This window comes from Atractosteus spatula, chromosome 7 (assembly GCF_055471065.1).
Source record: "Atractosteus spatula isolate fAtrSpa1 chromosome 7, fAtrSpa1.hap1, whole genome shotgun sequence".
NCBI classification, from domain to species: Eukaryota; Metazoa; Chordata; class Actinopteri; order Semionotiformes; family Lepisosteidae; genus Atractosteus; species Atractosteus spatula.
The window spans coordinates 56,809,481-56,828,969 of NC_142712.1; the positions used below are offsets into that span (position 1 = coordinate 56,809,481).

The window sequence follows — 19,489 nt, forward strand, 5'->3', positions numbered from 1 at the left end:
GATCAGGTAAGCTCAGGTTGGGCCGAAGGCTGCCCTCATGGTGCAACATACCACCCCATGCAAGGAATGAGCACAACCCTTCCAGAGATGACTCGAAAGACAGGAAGGAAAAACTAATGTATACCAGCTTATACAACCCCTCCTTGCTGGTGCCGTAGCAGTGAAAAGCTGTGCAGAGCCGCATCTCTAAAGCCTCGCGTCTAGATCTTCACAGGCTTGTCAGGATTTCAGTCTCATTGTCACCCTAAAAAGGATAAGGACAAAGAGCGGAAATATTCCTGGAAACCCCTCAAGATCGATAACCATGACAATGAAACGATCATCTGCACATTGCTCTGCAGTGACGACTCTTACTGATCATCATACTGATACCACGAGAAGAGATCGAGAGGTTTTCCCATGCTGTGTATGGTGCATTCTTGGAATTTCCTGGAAAGACACAGAACCTAGTCCTTGGCCTTGCTCATATCCCCTGTACGCACACATTACCTAAACAACAACACCTTGCATGTGTGACATGTCCCAGAAGACGCCCTCTTCAGAGAGCTGGCCTTCGATATAAAGCCAGTAGGATTCCCCCATCTCCAATTTAAAGATGTGTGCAAAATGACATCAAAGCACAAGATATTGATGTGGACAGCTGGGAATAACTTACACGGGACTGCAGCACGCAGTTGAGGCCTGAACTCATAGGATGACGAGGGAAAATTATTCTATTTCAAAGAGGACAAAACAGCTTGCAGAAAGGAACAGGGTCACAATATTGACTTTGTCAACTTATTGGTCAGTGTAAACCCATGGCCTTTTGTGACTAGAGGATGCCAGAGATATCATACAAAGGCCAGTAGGCTTCCTCGCTGCTTAATTAGGTCAAAACCACAGAGTAAGAATGCATTTCTAGTTTCCTCTGGACATTTAGAAGTATCCAGCTCAAAAATAAAGTTTAACTTTGGCATTATATCATATGTATTACAAGATATCTGTGTAGCATCGTAGTGTATTTTTATACTTTTGTTTCACAAGTACCCTGATTTTCCCAAATAGGCATTTCAGTTCAGCAGTGGTTCCAAACCATGTCCGTCACATGTCTGTGATCGAATTTCCCATCAGCACCTGTTTCTGGTTCTCGATCCAGTATTTCAGTCAGTCAGCAAGATATTCTCATACCTGCTGTTCTCCCTCACGTTCACATAACCTCATGTTTTACCCCGTTTCACCAGGTGTCAGCCTGTCTATTCCTCTGCCAAAGCATATCAAGAAAGTGACCTCATGCTTTAGAGCTTCCAGACTTCTAGATTGGCTGCTGAAATGAATTTCCCCTCCATTCCTGCCTTCTCCCGGACCTGAGCTCTGTTTATCACTATCTCACAGCTCTACGCCTCTTAGTCTGCAGCGGTCTGTCCTCTAGATATGCTGTATGTTCTGAGACCAGAACAGCTCGCAAGACACTTACCCCTTGATATCCTCAGCGGAAACCCACATAATTAGTGGCTCTTTAACTTCCTTGGATCAACAAGACATTTTTCGCAATTACAGCCCTTTGTGCTTCTTCAAAGTTCAGCTTCTTCTCAGGTGCAACAAACAAAATAGCGACAGCTTCAAAGAAATCATCAGGCCTGGAAATAATAACCAGGTAATATTACATTTTCTTCACTTCCATTCTATATTCATCATTATATGCACAGTTTAAGAAATAAACACATTTTAATCCCAAACGGGCAGTCACAGTATTTTAAATGGTCACTAAAGGGAAACAGTATTTACAATGTGGCTTACCTGCTGGCATCTTGAATTATTTTACTAATTCAGATATTGGTGCTCTGTCCAAAGAAGAGCAACCACAAACACACCTGGGATTAAAGGAATGTTCTACATTCGCAAGCTAAAAAACTCATATTTTTGGTCTTGAACAGATAGGATGAGGAAGGGCCTTGACTCAAGAATTGAAGAAGGAATGGCCACATTGGAATAGGAACTAAAGAATATAAGTGGAAAGTACAGGAAAGTCTCATTTAAACTGAGAACAGGACATGTCTATGCAAAGGGGAGTGTGGAACAAGCTACTCAGTCATGTTGTTGAAGATCATTCCCTGCCTTCTTTCAAGTAAGGGCTGGACGAGATTCTCAGACCTCGGATTAGCTATCAACAACCAAGCAAGTTCCTTGGGCCAAATGGCCTCCTCTAGTTTGCAACCTTTCTTCTGTCCTTTTAAGGAAAAGTCTCCCAGGCCAGACTTTTGTGGTGACCTATAATTGAACCTGTGTCTGAACTGAGGCTGTTCACGAGGTCCGGCTCCAGTTGTCATTCACACAGTGCGAGACCAGCAGGTAAGTCACACAGTAATGCTCTTTGCTCCACAGAGATCACACAAGCCCCGTGCTGTCTGAATTCCTGCTAATGAATGCAGTAGTGAGATAACAAAATAGTTTTGATCAATCTGCTATATCCCATTAAAAGAAATCATGTCTAATTTTGTCCTTGGATGTACAAAAAATGCCTTCCTGTTCTACAGTATATTGTAGCACCTGAAGGCTAGAGAACAATGGGAGACAAGGCTCATTTTTTTAAAGCAAGAAACCAACATCATTCTGGTTTGGGGAGGAAAGAGTGAATGTCCCTGCACAGGGAAGAGAATGCTTTGGGGTAGGAGAGCGAGATGGAGAGAGAGATTGATGGAGAGAAGCGAGGAGCTGGGAGAGGGGGGGATCAGAGAGGATCTCTCAGACAATGAGAAGGACTTCATTCCTCTGGCAGGTAACTACAGAACCAGGCTGCCATTAATCTTAAACAAAAAGGCAGCCCCCAGCCTCTACTGCTAAATAAATAATTAACTGAAGAAGAAAAGAGTGAAACAAGAAGGAGAGAAATACGTTATGCTCTGGAACAGAAGATATTAATAGAATTTGTGCACCAATGTTTTGTGTGTTCAGTCCAGCTGCCTGTCTATAAGAGCACTGAAACAATTCACTGAGCGTTTAAACAAAACAGCAGGCATGGATCCACTCCTAACATCCAGGTGTGCCAAAGATTCCCTTTCACACTTTGTCCTCCACGTAACATTTTGGATGTTTTTTCTAAAAGAACACCTGTAAGCTGTACATTTAAAAATTCTCTACATCAAAACACAAAGGCATGGCATGTTCAAATGCACAAGTAATAGGTTTATTCCATGCTGAAAAGAGAAGAAAAAAACACAATGTTTCGGCCGTGGAGCCTTCTTCAGGTGTGAAGGCTTCATGGCTGAAACGTTGTGTTTTCTTTCTTCTCTTTTTAGCATGGAATAAACCTATTACTTGTTCCTTTGCAGCCTACGCATGCTGATGCAGCTACCCACCTGAACAAGTTCAAATTAAGACTATCACGGACAAAGTACTGAAAATTCCTGAGCAAAAATTGCATTCAAAATTATACATATGCAGACAGTATAGTAGTTTAGATGAGTATCTGGTAAAATAGAGCTCCAAAAGACTTAAGACTGTTAGCTTCAGCACTTTGTTCTGTTGGCTATTGTGCCAACACCCAGCGTGCTGCTATACTGTGGAGAATTTTCTGAAGAGAGAGCTCGTACTTGTCTGAAGGGCCCCGTGTACAAAGCTTATGTGAGGTCTTGACGAGATTTCATCCAGCTGGACACGCTAACTTTCCTTCATGTGCATTATGGAGGATTTCATACAGAAATATGAGATTTGTAACCTTTTTTTCTATTTATTCTTGGTATAATAGCACTAGAGATAAAGGCATAGGTCTTAAATTCTGGTGCTGTTTCTGAGGTTTAGAGAGCTCAGTGCGTAGCAGAGCTCAGTAGCTTAAATTGATCAGAATTTACTCATTGCCCTAAATTCTCACTCTTTCATTGTGTCACCAGAACGAGCAGCAGTGAGACTGCTCAGAGGAGAAAAACAGGATTGACACAGACATGGCTCAGGATCAGAATGGGAGAAGCAGCACCAAGAAACACCATTAGCCTAGAGATTAGAAGAGGCGCCACACCTTAATGAGATTTGATTTTCATAGAGAAAAATGCATTTATGTTTGAAAAAACCTTATGTGATATAATTAATACATATGGTTGTGTGAAATCTCTGGACAACACAACCCAATGAAAAACAATTTCTTCTATCAAATCTAAAATTGTCCTCAATTCCCCTTGAAAGGGTTTTTCCATTAAATCAATTCAGGCAACGCAAAGATAAAGACCACAGGATTTCTATGATGCATGTGTTGAATCAAGGCCCTTGCTCACAATATCTGAGCTATCATCCCCAACAGAGAAAGTCACCTATTCAATTGATTGTACATTTGATGGATTATAACCACAGCATAACAGATGACAGAGTTCAAGCAGCAGTGAAGATGAACACTCTAAAACATGAGATATTGTATAAACCCACATTTCAAGAAGTGTGAAAAGCTATTACATGCTGATCACAATCCAAGTTTACTGTATCATCATTTTATTATTATTGTCTGCAATCTCCACAATTGCTTTATGTTCTTCATGATTGAGGTCTTTGGGAATCAGCTTCTTCACTACAGGGGAACTACAGGGAAACTGGCCTGTGCGTTTGCTTTTGTTTATCACTGATAAACAAAATTCTTAGCACAAGTCAAATTGGGTCAAATCAAATTTGTTCAGCTCCCAAAATGGAAAGAACCCTCTTGTACAACACTTACAGACTAATTCCACACAGTGCAGGAAAGCACATACTCAATTAGTTGTATGACAGTCTCTGAACCAACTACAATAGGTACATGTGGCATTTACCAAAACTAGCTTCCAGTGCAGTGGAAGACGTGCTGTGTTAACTATTATATTACTCTCGGTAAAAAGACATGAATGTTTTTACCAAAATAACCTGGTGGAAGATTGGACATTTCCTGGAAAAGGCCAATGATGTTTTTTTTCTTATGGAGAATTTGATCATTTGAGTTCACTCAATATAGGAGTAGTCAAAACAGTTTGAAGATTGAATCTGGAGAAGTAATTCCTACACAAAATATTAAAATGCAGAGGATCTAAAGTGGGTCAAATTGCAAAGGCAGTCAAAGCACAGGTTATGGCCTGCATTTCAGACATCACCAGTTCAGACCTGGGCTATACGAGGCCTGTACTCTAGACATCTAGAGTTCAGACATGGGCAATGTTCCCTCTGATTCTTAATGGCCTTTTATGGGCAAAAATTTCCCCAGTGACAAAAACTTGGGTGCACTAAATTGAGTGTATGTAAAATTATAAACCTGAAATTATTTTTTGTTAATATAGACATTCTCATAGAAGCATAGAGATCCAAAAGACCGGGACAGCGATTCAACGAGCCCAGTCACAGAGACTGAGTGTCGAGCGAGCATGAGCAGGGAGGTACAAGACTACGAGAGCATATCGATGATCTAGTAGCAATAATAATGCACCCAGCCAAGTTGGGCCTCCCGCGGCCAGTCTCGTGGTCAATTTAGCATTTTTCAATTGACGACCTTGTTTGTTTTATTATTATCATATTCAATAGTTCAATTTCCTATGTGCGCTGATTTCATAACCTGTGTGCGCCCACACATGCGCACAGCTTAGAGGGAACATTGGACATGGCTGCACGAGGCCTGTAGTCCTGACATCTAGGGTTCAGACATGGGCTGTACGAGGCCTGTAGCCCACTCATTATCAGTTCAGACATATGTCTGGGCTGTGCAATTATCTGACTGCTGAAGGGATTCCCCAAGCAGCTTTCGGGGTACCTGTGAGCTTCACACTGTCAGTAAGAGATCTATTACTCTTCACTTTACCTACTCTCTTGTAAGACACCCCAGATCTCCAGCAGCCAATGGTGGGCCACTTTGGTGAAGGATGTTCACAATTCTTATTTCTCCTCTGCTGGTGCAGGGGTCTTGAATACTTTAGAAAATATTTGGTGCTTCCAAGCTAACATGAAATAAACAATCAAGGAAAAATCACACAGATCTCAGCTATAACTAAATTGTTTTGGTGCAAGAAAACATCACCCGATAGAACTAAACACTGGACGCTTTGACCTCTCAGGGGACAAACACATCAAAAAACGGCAGACTTGTACTGCTGGCTAATACAACTAATGCTAAAAAAATTATGTTACATACATTATGCTTCCTCATCAGACACCCCGATACATTTGCCCATGCTGGATGGTTACATGCACTTTTGACACAAAGTAAATGAAGCAATTAATATTTCCTGTATGTCGAAGGTAGCATACACAATGCAATTCAAAGGTTCTGTTCTGCAGGTCACCTGAGCACACTATACATTACTAATACAATATAGCTGCTGTCCTCACCAGTCAGTAGACATCACATTAATGAGCTATGCTTCATTTAACCCTTTTATGCATGGCCAAAGAAGAATCTACTTAAACAATCTTGCAAGCACTTCATTATCTCAACCATTGGTAATCATCCAAGTTTGGATGATCATCATCCAAACATCCATTGGTAATCATCCAAGTTTGTCTTAGATTTTGTAAGGAATTCAGTAAAACTCAAATTCTTCTGCATGCTGCCTTTGCTATTTGCTATTTTGCCTTTGAAAGCCTTTAAAACATTTCAAATACATTTTTTTACAACTCACCAACTTTTAAAATTGAGTATTGTGTTCAAAACTCCCTTCAGCAAACGCAAGAGTAAATTTATGAGCATAATGTTCATTTCCCCTGGTCCCTTATTGTGTTCAGTGACAGAGGCAGGTCTGTGGTGCACAGAGCCGAATGCTCCTGCCAGCCTGACTGATATGCCTTTTATTGTGTCGTCCTCTGGCTCCCGATTCCCCTCAGCATGACCGATTGCTCTGCGGTTCAATGTTCACCCCTGCTCACCTAGCCAGTGTGTCGCACCAGCCTGCAACCTGATCTCCTTGGCTAAGACCCCCCTGTGACTGTGAGCCTGTGATTGTGTTAGAGTCGGACTGTGAGTGTCGGAGCAAAGCAGGGGAGACTGGGGAGCCAAGGCTTTCAAGGCAGCTGCACTAAAAGAACGAGGCCTGATGGGAAATGAAACAAAAATCTGGGAGGATTTCCAGCCTGTATCTGGGCAGAACAGGTGGCGGTCTCCAGCCAACACCCTTTTGGAAGGGCAGTGATGTTATATTATATATCTGTGAGTGCACAGGATGGATTGCTGTCAATACGGGCTATGAAGTAACGCTGCTTGGCAGTGTGGTGCCCTTTGGAAAAGTGCAAGTCCATGCAAGCTGACAGCTCACCTCCAGAGACCGAACACGCACGCTGGTTTGGAAGTATGTGCCCAGAGCTGGACTGGAGTTAATCCAAACAGCAAATGCACTCGAAGCCCACACCATGTACAGTATGAATATGAAATCTAAAACTATGCCAAATAAAGCTGCAGCAAACTACAATCTACATTTCCCCCTTATTGGTTAAGCCTTTAACCTTCAATTTACATGCATGGATGACTAGAGAGCCAGTGCACAGCAGTTCAGTTGGAGAAACCTCCACACACCCCCGGCGAGCGTTTTGAGAATACAGGGGAGATGTTGTCAGCTGGATACATGTGGAACTGGGGAATGAGGCTTCCAAGTAAGGAATAAGCTTTAAATTATACAAATTATATTCTATGGCAACAGCCTAGGTTTTGTGCATGCCTTTAACTGCAGTGTGTAAAAATGAGCTTGAGAAGAATGCAAAGGAATGACCCCATTTCCAGTGTCGGCTTTCAGATTCGCAGTTCTCCTATTGGTGAGCAGTGTTGGCAGAGAGAAAACATTTCTTCAGCTAGAGGAGGCCAGACCGCAGGCTAATGGACAGTTAGGGCCACAGAAGATCTGAAAACTGTGTTAATAAAAAGTGAACTGCCTTTTGATGTTCAGACTGCTTACACTCATAAACATCCTACTGTGGGTTTTTAGTCTATACAAGGAGACCTGTGAATTTACAGTATCTGCCTAAATAAACTTTTTATCCATCTAGTGTTTTAGTGAAATCTCAGAACCCTAACTGCTTACAATTAGTGTCATGTCTTCTACTTCCAGGGGAAAGGGCAGATGTGTGTTTTCTTACCCTTACAAAGTCATTGATTGTGGTAAATAGGGTAAATCAGAGAGAAGAGAAATGACAAGCCCTCAAAAAAAGTGATTTAAATTCTTATAGAAAAGTCATTGAGACCTAAGCAACAGATACGGATTGTTCATAGCAAGAAATACATTTCTAGTACACTTTCTCTCTCATTTTCCAAAACAAGAGTACTCTCAAGGTACTCAGTCAGCCTGTCAAGAGGTGTAGAAATCCTTGACAATTTTGAAAGCAAATTGATACTTCATATGTATTTAAGGCTAAAATAACACACACAATGCAATTAAAAACTGCTAAAGAGAGTAAATAGAAGAGAAAAATGCTGTTTCTTGTGGTAATGTATAGTAATGCAATGCATATTGGTGGTACATATGGAGACATTAAAGTGCGCTTCTAATGATGGGATGGCGTTTATTCAATTTTATGAATAAATTGCCGCTTTTTTGGTATTTGATACAGGAAGTGAAGTGTAGCCAGTCAGGCCCCTATTCTGTGTCCTATCTGTGGTTTACGATACCGAGTAGCAGAATGATAAATTAATCAGGGTCTGTTACAGTGTGAAAGAATTATTGTCAGTCGCTGCAGAGGCTGGGATTAATGGATAGGGCCCCAAAGGTATAGAGTAATTACACCGGATTAGGAAAGGAAAAGCCTTTAAGTAAACAGGGAGGTCAGTCTGTGTGTCTGGGCCCAGAGAGCTGGCAGAACAGGTGAAGGAGGAGAGTGGATGACTGAGCAGAGAAACAGGTGGGTCTGGAAACGGAGAGAGAAATGATGATCCTGTTGAACACAGCCCTGTTGAACAAGGTATCCTAACAGAAGACAGCAAGATGAATTTTGGCCATTTAGCAGGCTCATCCTGACCTGAAAAGACTCCTTCCTCTTCACCGGTCCCCAGCATGTGCAATCAGCTCGCTGGCGAGCCGTGTAAAGAGCAGATGTTGAAGTTTACCACTACTTTGATTACCCTCTAATTATTGAACTAATATTATTACAGTCTCTGATGCCACACACGTTTTGTTGGAAGAGGGGGTGGGACGGAGTGAATAACTCCAGTAAAAACAAATCTGATTCTGAATGTTTACCAGTGCCCCCCTCTCCATTGACAGAAGGAGCTGTAACCCAGCCTGCTGCCCCTGCTTCAACAGTCACGCAGCGACGGACTGCAGACATTTCAGAAAATAAATCAGAGGTGTAGGTTTTATATTGCTGTTTTACTATCTTTGGACCATTTATTTTTATAGTACAGTTGAATTCCTCTCCAGTGTACAGCCAAGAACTGTTCCATACTGGCCAATATTCAGGCAGCACGACAGAGTAGCAGTCAGTTTTGGTGTGACTACGCATCAGGAGACTACAGTGCGTGGAGCCCACTGAGTTAGTCTGCACACTATACTGTTTTTCCTTGTGGTGATGAGCACCAGCAGTCATGACACACAGACCCCCCACTCCCACAGAGGCAAGAAGACGTGAATCAGATTATGGTTTAGGCAGCTTCACCCACTACTCCTCACACTATCTTGAAACACACCCACCAGTTTGCACACAGAGCACCCAGACCAAAGTCAGCCATCCCCACCACAGACACAGCTACCCAAAAGAACATGAAAATTATATTTTTGGACTCAAAAGAATGAACTTGCATTATATAACACCAACACAACAGACACACCATCACTGAGTGCTGTTCCATGTGATTATCAGTAGAACACATATTTTACCCTAAGCAAACTGTTTTATTTCCTCAAATTAACAGAAAACAGTGAAGCCTCCATTGAAGATGGGCTTCCAATTGATCTGAAATCCACACACCAACTTCCTAAAGAAGACAAGCTCGCTGAAAAACAGAATGTGAGGCCGTAGCGATCAACATCACAGCTGATACAACTGCAACATTAGTGCAGGAGAATTTAAAATCACATCCCAAGTGCAGATCTGAACCTTGAAGCGCTGGGTTTCTGGGCCAGCGAGGACATTCACAGTGTAGTCGTTACCTAGACGTCGTGCACAAAGCCTAAGAAGTTAAACATTTAAATTGACAGAAAAAACAAGGATCTGGAGGAAAAAAGGCCCTCGCGATCAGACAAGCGTAACTCACTGAATACGCTAAAACACTAAAACAACGAAACAACGAAAAACAGGATCTAACTCTCACTGTGTTGGGAAAGCGGTCCAACAACATGCTACAAACCATATGAGCTACAGGAGGAAGACGACAGCCCACAAGGGCTCACACGCGTGCACAACACATGACGCGGCGTTCCCTGTGCCACCCTTGGAGTGGAAATCCAGCAGAACCGCTCTCGGGAACTGGCTGCCCGTCTCCAGAAGCATGGATGTGCACTGGCTCCCCGCTGTGGGCGCCCCGCTGGGGTCTGCCTGACGACTAGAGGTGCGCCCCCGGCGTGGGGGGCACGGGCCTTCATCTCGGGGGGAGGAGGTCCTGTAACAACCCGCCAGCACCTGCCCCCTCCCCCACCCCTTGCCGGAGAGCAGGGCGTCTTGATGTGGTTAAAAGAGCAGCAGTCACTCTGGGCGAGTCCAGACATCAGCCCGAGAGGCAGCTTCCTCGCGCCCGCTACCCAGAAGTGCTTCCATTTACAATGTGAGCCTCGGCCCGGTGTGCTACACCCTGCCTCCTTGACTTCAAGGGGAACTCGCCGGCACCTTTCCTTCACTCCTGCCCCATGAAACAACTACAGGCTCATTACCAGCACAGTTAAAAGTTACAAGTCTTTGCTGGCCTGAGCAGAAGTTCACCTTTTCCCATCCCCTGCTGCTGTTTTCTAACACAGTAATGAGTTTTGCCAGCATTTTGGCCATTTTTCCACAGATAAGCTGGAGCCCCAGGCTTTTGAGAAGCGTAGCTGGAGGCATAATTATTCAACAGGAATTAACGCTCAGTATGTCAAGGCTTCTGATGTAAGCAGATGCGTAACTCAGAACTGACCACAGGAAACGCCAAGAATCATAAACAGCGCCTAGAGAGAACATACAGGCATATATACAGGTGTGTCAACAGCCTTTACAGCTTCTTCTGAGTTTTCTAACAAAACATGTTGGATGTTATTGCACTGTTGTACATAGTAGAGCTGATATTACTAAGGCCTCTGACTCTAAATAACAGCAATTGGTACATATATTTTCTCACTTGTGTTTATACAACAGTACAGCTTGAAACTGATGCAGTATGTCTTAACCTTTTAACTGCCAGTTAAATAGCACTCTACTGCCCCCTGCTTTGTCATCACAGTATGACATGTCTGTGGTCTAGAAGACCAAACAGCACAATGGGTTCAACACTGGAAAGGGCATTTGAATAACTGGGCTGCTCAATACACCTACACCAACCTAGATTAAAAGGTTTAAAGCAAACGGTCCTTGTTTTCAGTTCCAGCCTAAAACCCTTACACCCAGCTTGGGTTGAGCTTCCAATAAAAAAAAAAGAAAAATCTTTTTATCTTTCTATGTGCTCTCTGCACACTGTGATCAGATTACGAATGAGAAAGCTTTCCAATTACAGATCAATAAGTTAGAACAGTAACATTAGTTCATACAGTGATAAAACAAAGATTTTCCGCATTCAGATTCATTTCTGCATTCAAGCATATCATTATACTCTTTGTAACAAAATCAGCCTGTTTCACTTCAAACAGGATTGAAAGGGATTTCTAAATAATATCGTTAAGAATTTATTCTGTCTGCACAGCCCAACACACAAACACATACAAGCATGAGGAGCTGCAAAAAAACCTTTCCGCTCTGTCTGTCCTCTGGATAAAAAAGGCAGAATTCCTACTTTGTCTCATGGACAGACGAAAGTAAGAGAAAGCACATGAACGTGCGAATCAGGAGCCAATTTTAAATGGAACAAAGGGATCTCAAAATACAATCAATCATTTTGGGGGAAAAAAACACGTGGATATTTTTCAAATTAGATCAAAGTATTCATGGGGAAGTATGAATTAAGTTGCAAAAAAAGGTTAGAGAAAAAAAAATGAAGATACATACTTGTCCAAAAAGATGCTTAAATTGTAATCTGGAGATGATCTGGATGCCAAACTGAGGAAAAACAGCAGAAATAAGAGTTCACTAAAGTCATTTACATTGTCTCATTGATTCCTCTACAAGGTAGAAATCTGCTTATCATTTTGACCATTGCTTTTACCAAGACAAAGAACAAAATTTCCACATCAAAAAAAGGGGTACCATCTCACACGGGGACATCCCAGGGGAAGATGCCGCTCCGAAGTCAGGAGTTTATACTTCTGAGTGTGCTCAGGGTGAACTGTGTAACAGAAGAACTAAAATACCAAAAGAAGCAAAAAACACAAACAGTCGCTTTACTGCACACAAACACACAACAGAGCTCTGTTCTCCGTTGGGCTGCTTGTCTGGGAGAATCCTGAAAGGGGCAGCCGACCCACACTGCTCTTTCCAGCTCGTAAGTCACTGGCAGTGACCACAAAGTCCACAAAGCGGGCTTTTCTTTTGAGATTCAAGACGTTGACCCCATGAAAAGGGAGCTTCTGTGACCTGTTCCTGCACCCTGAGAATCACCTCTGCAGGGCAAACATCCGCAGACACTGACTGGAGCAGCAGTAGGCCACAAAGCTCACCGTCGTCCTGCAACAAGGAAAGAAAAAAACCCATCACAAACGGCAAAACAAAAACACAGAAAGCAGAAAGGTGTGAAGCCGTGGCGCAATTCGAAAGAAGGATGCAGGCCCAGAGCGCTGGAAGGTGTCCAGAATCTAGCAGCAGCTGTAACTCCAGCTTTATATCTTAAGGTGCCGTGTAATGATCTCGGCACTTTATCTCCGTCTCTCATTTTTTTCAATTAGATAAGACCGTAAATTGCTGTCGGCTGTAATCACCCGCTGTCTGCTGTTGGCACCGCTCAGGGTCGCTCGGTGTCCATGTGCATTGATTGTACACTGCTGATTCAAACGTCCCTGGCGTGGACGTGCACAGACTGAGGGCTCGCGCTGGCAGACACACGCACAACCCTCTTCAAAATCCTGCAGTATCTCGGGGGGTTCTCTGCTAATGAAAAGATTAGCCTATCTGCACGGCCTGAAATGGCAAAACGGGGGGACCTACAACATAGGTTCTGGGAATGATCCAAAACCAGGGACGTTTTGGAATTCAGGCCGTGATGGGGTTGCGGCATCCCTGCCAGGGCTCCGACCTGTTTGGCCACACAGGCCAGAGCGACCGGGCCGCGACACAGGGCGAGGCACGCTGTTAATCACAGAGGTCAGCGGGGATGACCTTCGCCAACGCAACAACATAAGCAAGAGATTCTATTAACACCATGGACCTCTACAACAACGCTGCAAACAGCCCACGGTGGCCCCTGGGTCATGAAATGGGAGGTAAAGTTGTTGGATTTCTCCCTTTTCCCCTCTTTTCTATTAAGTTCATCTGCTGCCGTTGGCTGGCTGCCCAGGTAATCGTGGCACGGGCTGTTATTTCACAAAACGGTGTTTCATGCAGACACAGCGAGGCACTGTGCAAACTCACAGCGTGAGGCGGCACACCCTACCCCTGGCAAAAGTAGTGCTGTCAAAGGAAATCAACTGCTTTCCCTTTCGATTAGCTTTCCTCTGCTCAACAGAAGCTGAAAGGGAGTGCACATCCCAGGGACAACAACTCAGGATCTCTGTGATCACTGACCTACCATGACTAAGGTGTAATTCTGGGGAGGGGGTTATTTTTTCCCTGCACACTGAAATAATAAACAAAGGAAACAATGAATAACTTTCCTGATCTCCGGCCTGCGAAAGAAAGGAAATGCAAAAAGAGAAAGGTAGCAGTGGAGAGTGACGCGAGCAGAAGTCCTAACTTCAGAGACCAATGACTTGCTGTGAACGAGCTCCTAAAAAAAAATCCCATGCACACTCGCGCACACATCTGCATAAACAAAGTGTGAAATCAGATCTAGAGCTGAGCCTGCTCCGCTGGCTGATCGGCTCTCCAGGTGTCTGCCGAGCAGCGCGCTGTTCCCAAGAGAGCCCCCCAGTGATTACCTGCGGTGCACGCCGGCCAGGGCCGTCTCCCTCAGGGGGAAGAGCTTGGGGTAGACGATGGTAAACATGGGCTGGCTGCAGCGATGGCAGTGCCCCAGCGGACACTGCAGGAGCTCGAACAGGCTCTTGGGCAGCGAGATCGGGGGCAAGGCGTTCAGGGCTGCAGGGGGAGGAGAAAAGAAACAGACAACGACAACAGACGCGATCATCAGCAGGCAGGGACACACAGCGCAAGAGACAGAACATGCAGATTGTTTTTTGAACAGGCTAAGCAACTGCAACTATACGTGAGTATTTCAGGTACAGCTAGTACTGATCTCACAGTACTATCACAGATGCCTTTCTGCACTGCACTTCATCCCAGCTGTCGCACCTGAGACGTCTGGTGCAGACTAGGCCCCTAGGAGTCATTTTCGTCTTTGCTGGGAGTCAACAGAGAGTTCCTGGATTTCAGGGCCAATTTTTAAGGAAGGCAGGCAACACCTTCATCATCTCAAAAATCTTCACAGCGTACAAAGAGCAATAAACCTTGCCTGCGAGCATGCATAATTTGCTTACACAATTTAACGGAGCGCACTTATTTCAGGCATAACACCTAGAGAGTCAACACTGGCTCAGTATCACTCCAAAATATTCCAGACGCAGTACTCCACCGCTCACTGCGTTTTGGGTTTGACTAACCAGACAGTACAATCAGAAGGATGCCAGGTGTGCTTCCTTCAATGCTTTCAATCTGCAGTGCCAATTAGTACCAACCCTACATCTCTACCAACACCAACAGGAGTTCTCTTTTAACAGGTTCCACCTGCCTCCCTACGTTACAGAGGTCCTTTATGCCACCTTAAAGGCTACAAGGTTAAATTATGTCCTTAATAAATGCCATATGAATGTTTTACTCCATGCAAGACCTGATTTCTGGCATTTCTTAAATACAAACGACAAAAACCAGATAAAGGGTACACTTGTACAAAATAAACTATCCTGGCCGTTACAGGGTAAAGAACAATGCACAAAAGCAAACTTCCGACTATTTTGCACAAGGTCTGTATCAAGCCAAGTTAAAGTTAAAATGCACTCAACAATAAATGCCTGAACGCCCCTTGCACCTCTCAACAAGTAGCTTCCATTTATTGAAAAACTGAAATGAACTTTAGCTAAATGAAGGTAAGCCTGTGAAGAACTGTGTGCAATTTCAAATTTGACACAGCTAGCTAAGCCATATTCACTACAATATATCTGCCAGCGTTTCTCCTCAATTCAGATCAACAATTTCATTGTTGTGGTCGGACAGACATTTTTATACCTTTGCTTATGAAAAATGCTCTTCTCTGCCAGTGATGTGCTTCCCCATCATGGCCATATGCAACAGACTGTGATATATGCAACACGAAATGGCAAACCCATGTGAGATTAAAAAAAATAAATCTTTTCTCTGCAAATTTGTTTGACCACTCAGTAATGGTTATATAGTATTATTGCCTTAATCGAACTGCTCTCAGTAACTGTTTTGATTTCTCTTTTATATTGAAAAAGCAGTGACAAAAGTGGTACTATCTCTCTACAGTGCAGTGAAGCTAGAAACAAGAAGAATCTTGGTGAAGAAGAATCTTTATTAAAGAAGACTTTATCTGTAACTTCATTCATGCAGAATGCACATTTACACACATAACTGTGCTTCCTGAGTGCTTATCCTCTTTCAGCTAAGAGAAGTGAGGCATTCTGCACATCTGTTCAACAGAAGGGACTCTGATTTAAAGTCTTATTCAAGAAACATGGGACTCCCTGCTTTCTAGGTTGTACGTTTTTTTTTTGCATTCTTATATTTGCCAAATTTCTTAGCAGGTTACAAGGCTTGTAAACTCGACTCTGTAATGAGGAAACACGTTTCTTGCAAAAGGCTTGTGGCTTTGTGGTCTTTCTTCTTTAACCGAGATTTCCTTCCCAATGATTGGGTAAAGTGAAATGTTATACCGCTGCTATGGTCTAATAATTTAAATTATTAGAGGCAGATCCTGCTATTAGCATATAACACACAAAAGCACCACTATTAACTACAGGTGTTCAAGCCTGAAACTCCTCTCTCTGCACAGCAAATCATAGCAGCCAAAACGTGTGCAGAAGATACTATTTGGCCATTCAGTACTCTGTATGAATCATCATGTACAGTAGGTACTGCCACTTGGGTCTTCTGGGATATCTTCAGTACCATGCCTTCTTTTTTTCCAGGACAGTTCATTTGCTGGTTTTATGGTTAAAGTTATAACAGCAACCTGAAATATGGAATTACACAGCCGTAATAAATCTTACAATAGTAAATCATGGTACTGCCAAAGTGTAGCGTAGGAAAACACAGTGAAAAGCACAACTGTGGGTCGGCTCAAGTGTAACAGTGTGCGAAGGAGGAAAAACCACAGTTATAGCACAGACAGACCATGGCCAGATTTCCTGAAGGACAGGGCAGGGGAGCGCAGTAGGAACGCAGAGGGGGAGCAGGATCAGGAAGTAGGGCCATTTTGCTCACCCTTGAGGAGGGGGCTGTACAAGGTGTGGAGAGCCCGCATGGTCAGTTCTTCCAGGGGCAGCACGCAGTCCCGCTCCGAGCCAACGGCCTTCACCTCCACCGGCAAGGGGACGGTCAGCTCGCCTGTGTCCACGGCCAGCAGTCTTCCGTCGGGCACGTGCATGGCCAGGCCACACCTGCAGGCACGGCAGAGAGCGCCACTTCACTCAGACACAGGCCGGACCGCTGACCCGCCCAGACCCACCACTAGCAGCGCCGCAAACACTGAATGCTTGACTGCTAGCAAGGGGAAAGGCTGACCTTTCCCAAACACAGACAGAAATGAGTAAAACATTCACCTCTTGGCAAAATTTACTTGGATCTCAAAGAGACGAAGATGGAGAGGCAGACGGAGGGTTGGATTCACCAAAAATGATGGACGGACAGGCCGACCGAGAGACACAGACAAATGGCTAAACAAATAAAAATGTGGAATACGAATATGAAATGAGTAACATCTGCCACTGGGCCAGGATAACAAGAGTACAGAATCCGTCTGCTTGGTGATTTGAACATGGTGCTGCCTGCGGTGAGGAACACTGTCAGTCTGCTGAGCAGCGCGGTGGTCAGTACAAAGAGAAACAAGGTACAGGCAGGGGAGATGAAACTGTGCACTTACCCACTGCAGCCAATCACCTTGTTGTACAGGTAGGATGGGAGGCCCTTCAGGTGAATGTTGTTGTCAACAAAGACAAACTGCAGCTCCCGAGACCGCCCTAGATCTGACAGAAACGGTCACATCATCAATCACTCGGGGCAGGCTGGCGCAGGCTGCCCGTGTGCTGCTCTAGGGCACACCAAAACCGAGTCGCAGTTTGCCGTCCATTCAAATTTGAACGCACACATTTGCTTGTATTTGTTCCCATAATGACACCGCATGCAATGTATGTGATGGAAGGAACTAGAATTGAAAGAATTCACATTTATTCAAATTGGTATTCTAAATGACATTCATCTTGTAGCCCTGGGTAAAAATCACCGAACCTGAAAAAGGTTGGAGTTGCATTTCTATCAACACTGAAACTTTGCTTGGGACTACACAAAATTTCCTAAATCAAACTTCCAAGGATTTCCACACTTTAAAACATACTTTACAGATTTAAATTTAAAGTGGTTTGGTCTTTGAACAAGACTTAACCTACATTTACTAGCAAATTACAAAAGCAAATCACTTTTTGTTTACAAAAGTAAATATACTTTTGTTTTCCTGACAAAAAAACACGCACACTGAAGTTGTTAGGCTACAACAAACATCTCTGGCAGGTTTCTATTTAGGACAGGAAATTGCAAATGCGTGTTATGTAATTGCTTTGTGAATGAGTATTGTTTGTGTTCCAGGGTGTATGTGTTCCAGCATGTTTCCACATTCAATGAGCAGAGATATTTGCCAATCAGAGTCTCTCTGGTGACACAGAAGTATAGAGTCAAGAGGTGGTGGTGGTGGTCACGGGCTGTTTAATTCCCCTGAAGTGCAGAACAGTCACTGTAATTTAAATGTCTGGACATTTTATGGGAGAGGGATGTGTTTATGTCTAATACAGTCTTCACTTTCAGGGACTACTAATGTGTCTTTCTGGTTTTCCCTTTACATAACATATGCCATTAACTTTAGGACGACCAAATGGCCCTACAGCTCTAGGGCTCCTAAAGACAAAATGCAGTTTTAAAGTTGATTTCACACTAAATGTCCACTCTCTAATAAAAGGAGTGTCACTGCTTCATTACTGAGTGCAGCAAGCAAGCCGCACTGACCGGGCACTCTCCACTCCTACCAGAGATCAGGGCAGGGGAACAGGTGAGCTGTCTGGACGAGTCACTGCACATTTCGTGCAATTCATGCTCATATAATAGAAGAAAAAGATTTCAACAAATGCGGTCCCGTGAAAAAAACAACACTGAAACAAAACAAAAAGCCTAATTGAAAATAAAACGCTTGAAACGCGTTTCAGTCACCATCATCGTTATAAGAAGATATTACTGCACGTGACAATTAAGCGTTTAAGGGGAATGTTAAACCCATCCTGTCTCACGGTGCCCTGAGGATGATGATGACAACTTCGAGCAGGTGGTCTGAGTGGTAGAGCTCTATACTAACATTATGAAGATGTGGAGCTCAAACTGCCACCAGACTCAACTGCACAACCTCCTCGCCAGCCCAGAGCGACTCCCTCAATGCAGAGAGGACAGGGCGGACAGCAGACGGTCAACAACCTTCTACCTGCTGCTTCTCCTGCCCTCTAACTCAACAAACTCCCACTCCCACTGGGACAGCACACACATCTCCCACTCCCACTGGGACAGCACACACATCTCCCACTCCCACTGGAATAGCACACACATCTCCCACTCCCACTGCTCACTGGGACAGCACACACATCACCCACTCCCACTGTCCACTGGGACAGCACACACATCACCCACTCCCACTGCCCACTGGGACAGCACATCACCCACTCCCACTGTCCGCTGGGACAGCACACACATCTGCCACTGCCACTTGGACAGCACACACATCTCCCATTACCACTGGGACAGCACACACATCTCCCACTCCCACTGTCCACTGGGACAGCACACACATCTCCCACTCCCACTGTCCACTGGGACAGCACACACATCACCCACTCCCACTGTCCACTGGGACAGCACACACATCACCCACTCCCACTGTCCACTGGGACAGCACACACATCACCCACTCCCACTGCCACTGGGACAGCACACACATCTCCCACTCCCACTGCCACTGGGACAGCACACACATCTCCCACTCCCAACTGGGACAGCACACACATCTCCCACTCCCACTGGGACAGCACACACATCACTCACTTCCACTGCCCAC

The 19,489-nt window shown here is 44.2% G+C and overlaps 1 protein-coding gene across 3 annotated transcripts in view; it reads right to left on the reverse strand.

The window, feature by feature from the left end:
• lrrc28 (leucine rich repeat containing 28) overlaps positions 1-19,489 on the reverse strand; it is a 59,506-nt gene that overhangs the window by 6,257 nt on the left and 33,760 nt on the right. For 2 of the 3 annotated variants that reach the window (XM_088921383.1, XM_088921382.1), the window contains 4 exons: positions 17,264-17,366; positions 16,606-16,781; positions 14,085-14,244; positions 11,729-12,678 (listed from right to left, as the gene is read on the reverse strand). In XM_088921383.1, coding sequence (XP_088777509.1) covers positions 12,609-12,678; positions 14,085-14,244; positions 16,606-16,781; positions 17,264-17,366 — 509 coding nt within the window. In that variant the 3' untranslated portion in view covers positions 11,729-12,608. Of the gene's footprint in view, positions 1-11,728; positions 12,679-14,084; positions 14,245-16,605; positions 16,782-17,263; positions 17,367-19,489 lie in introns of those variants that run through there. The other variant, XR_016091335.1, reaches the window with a different exon arrangement.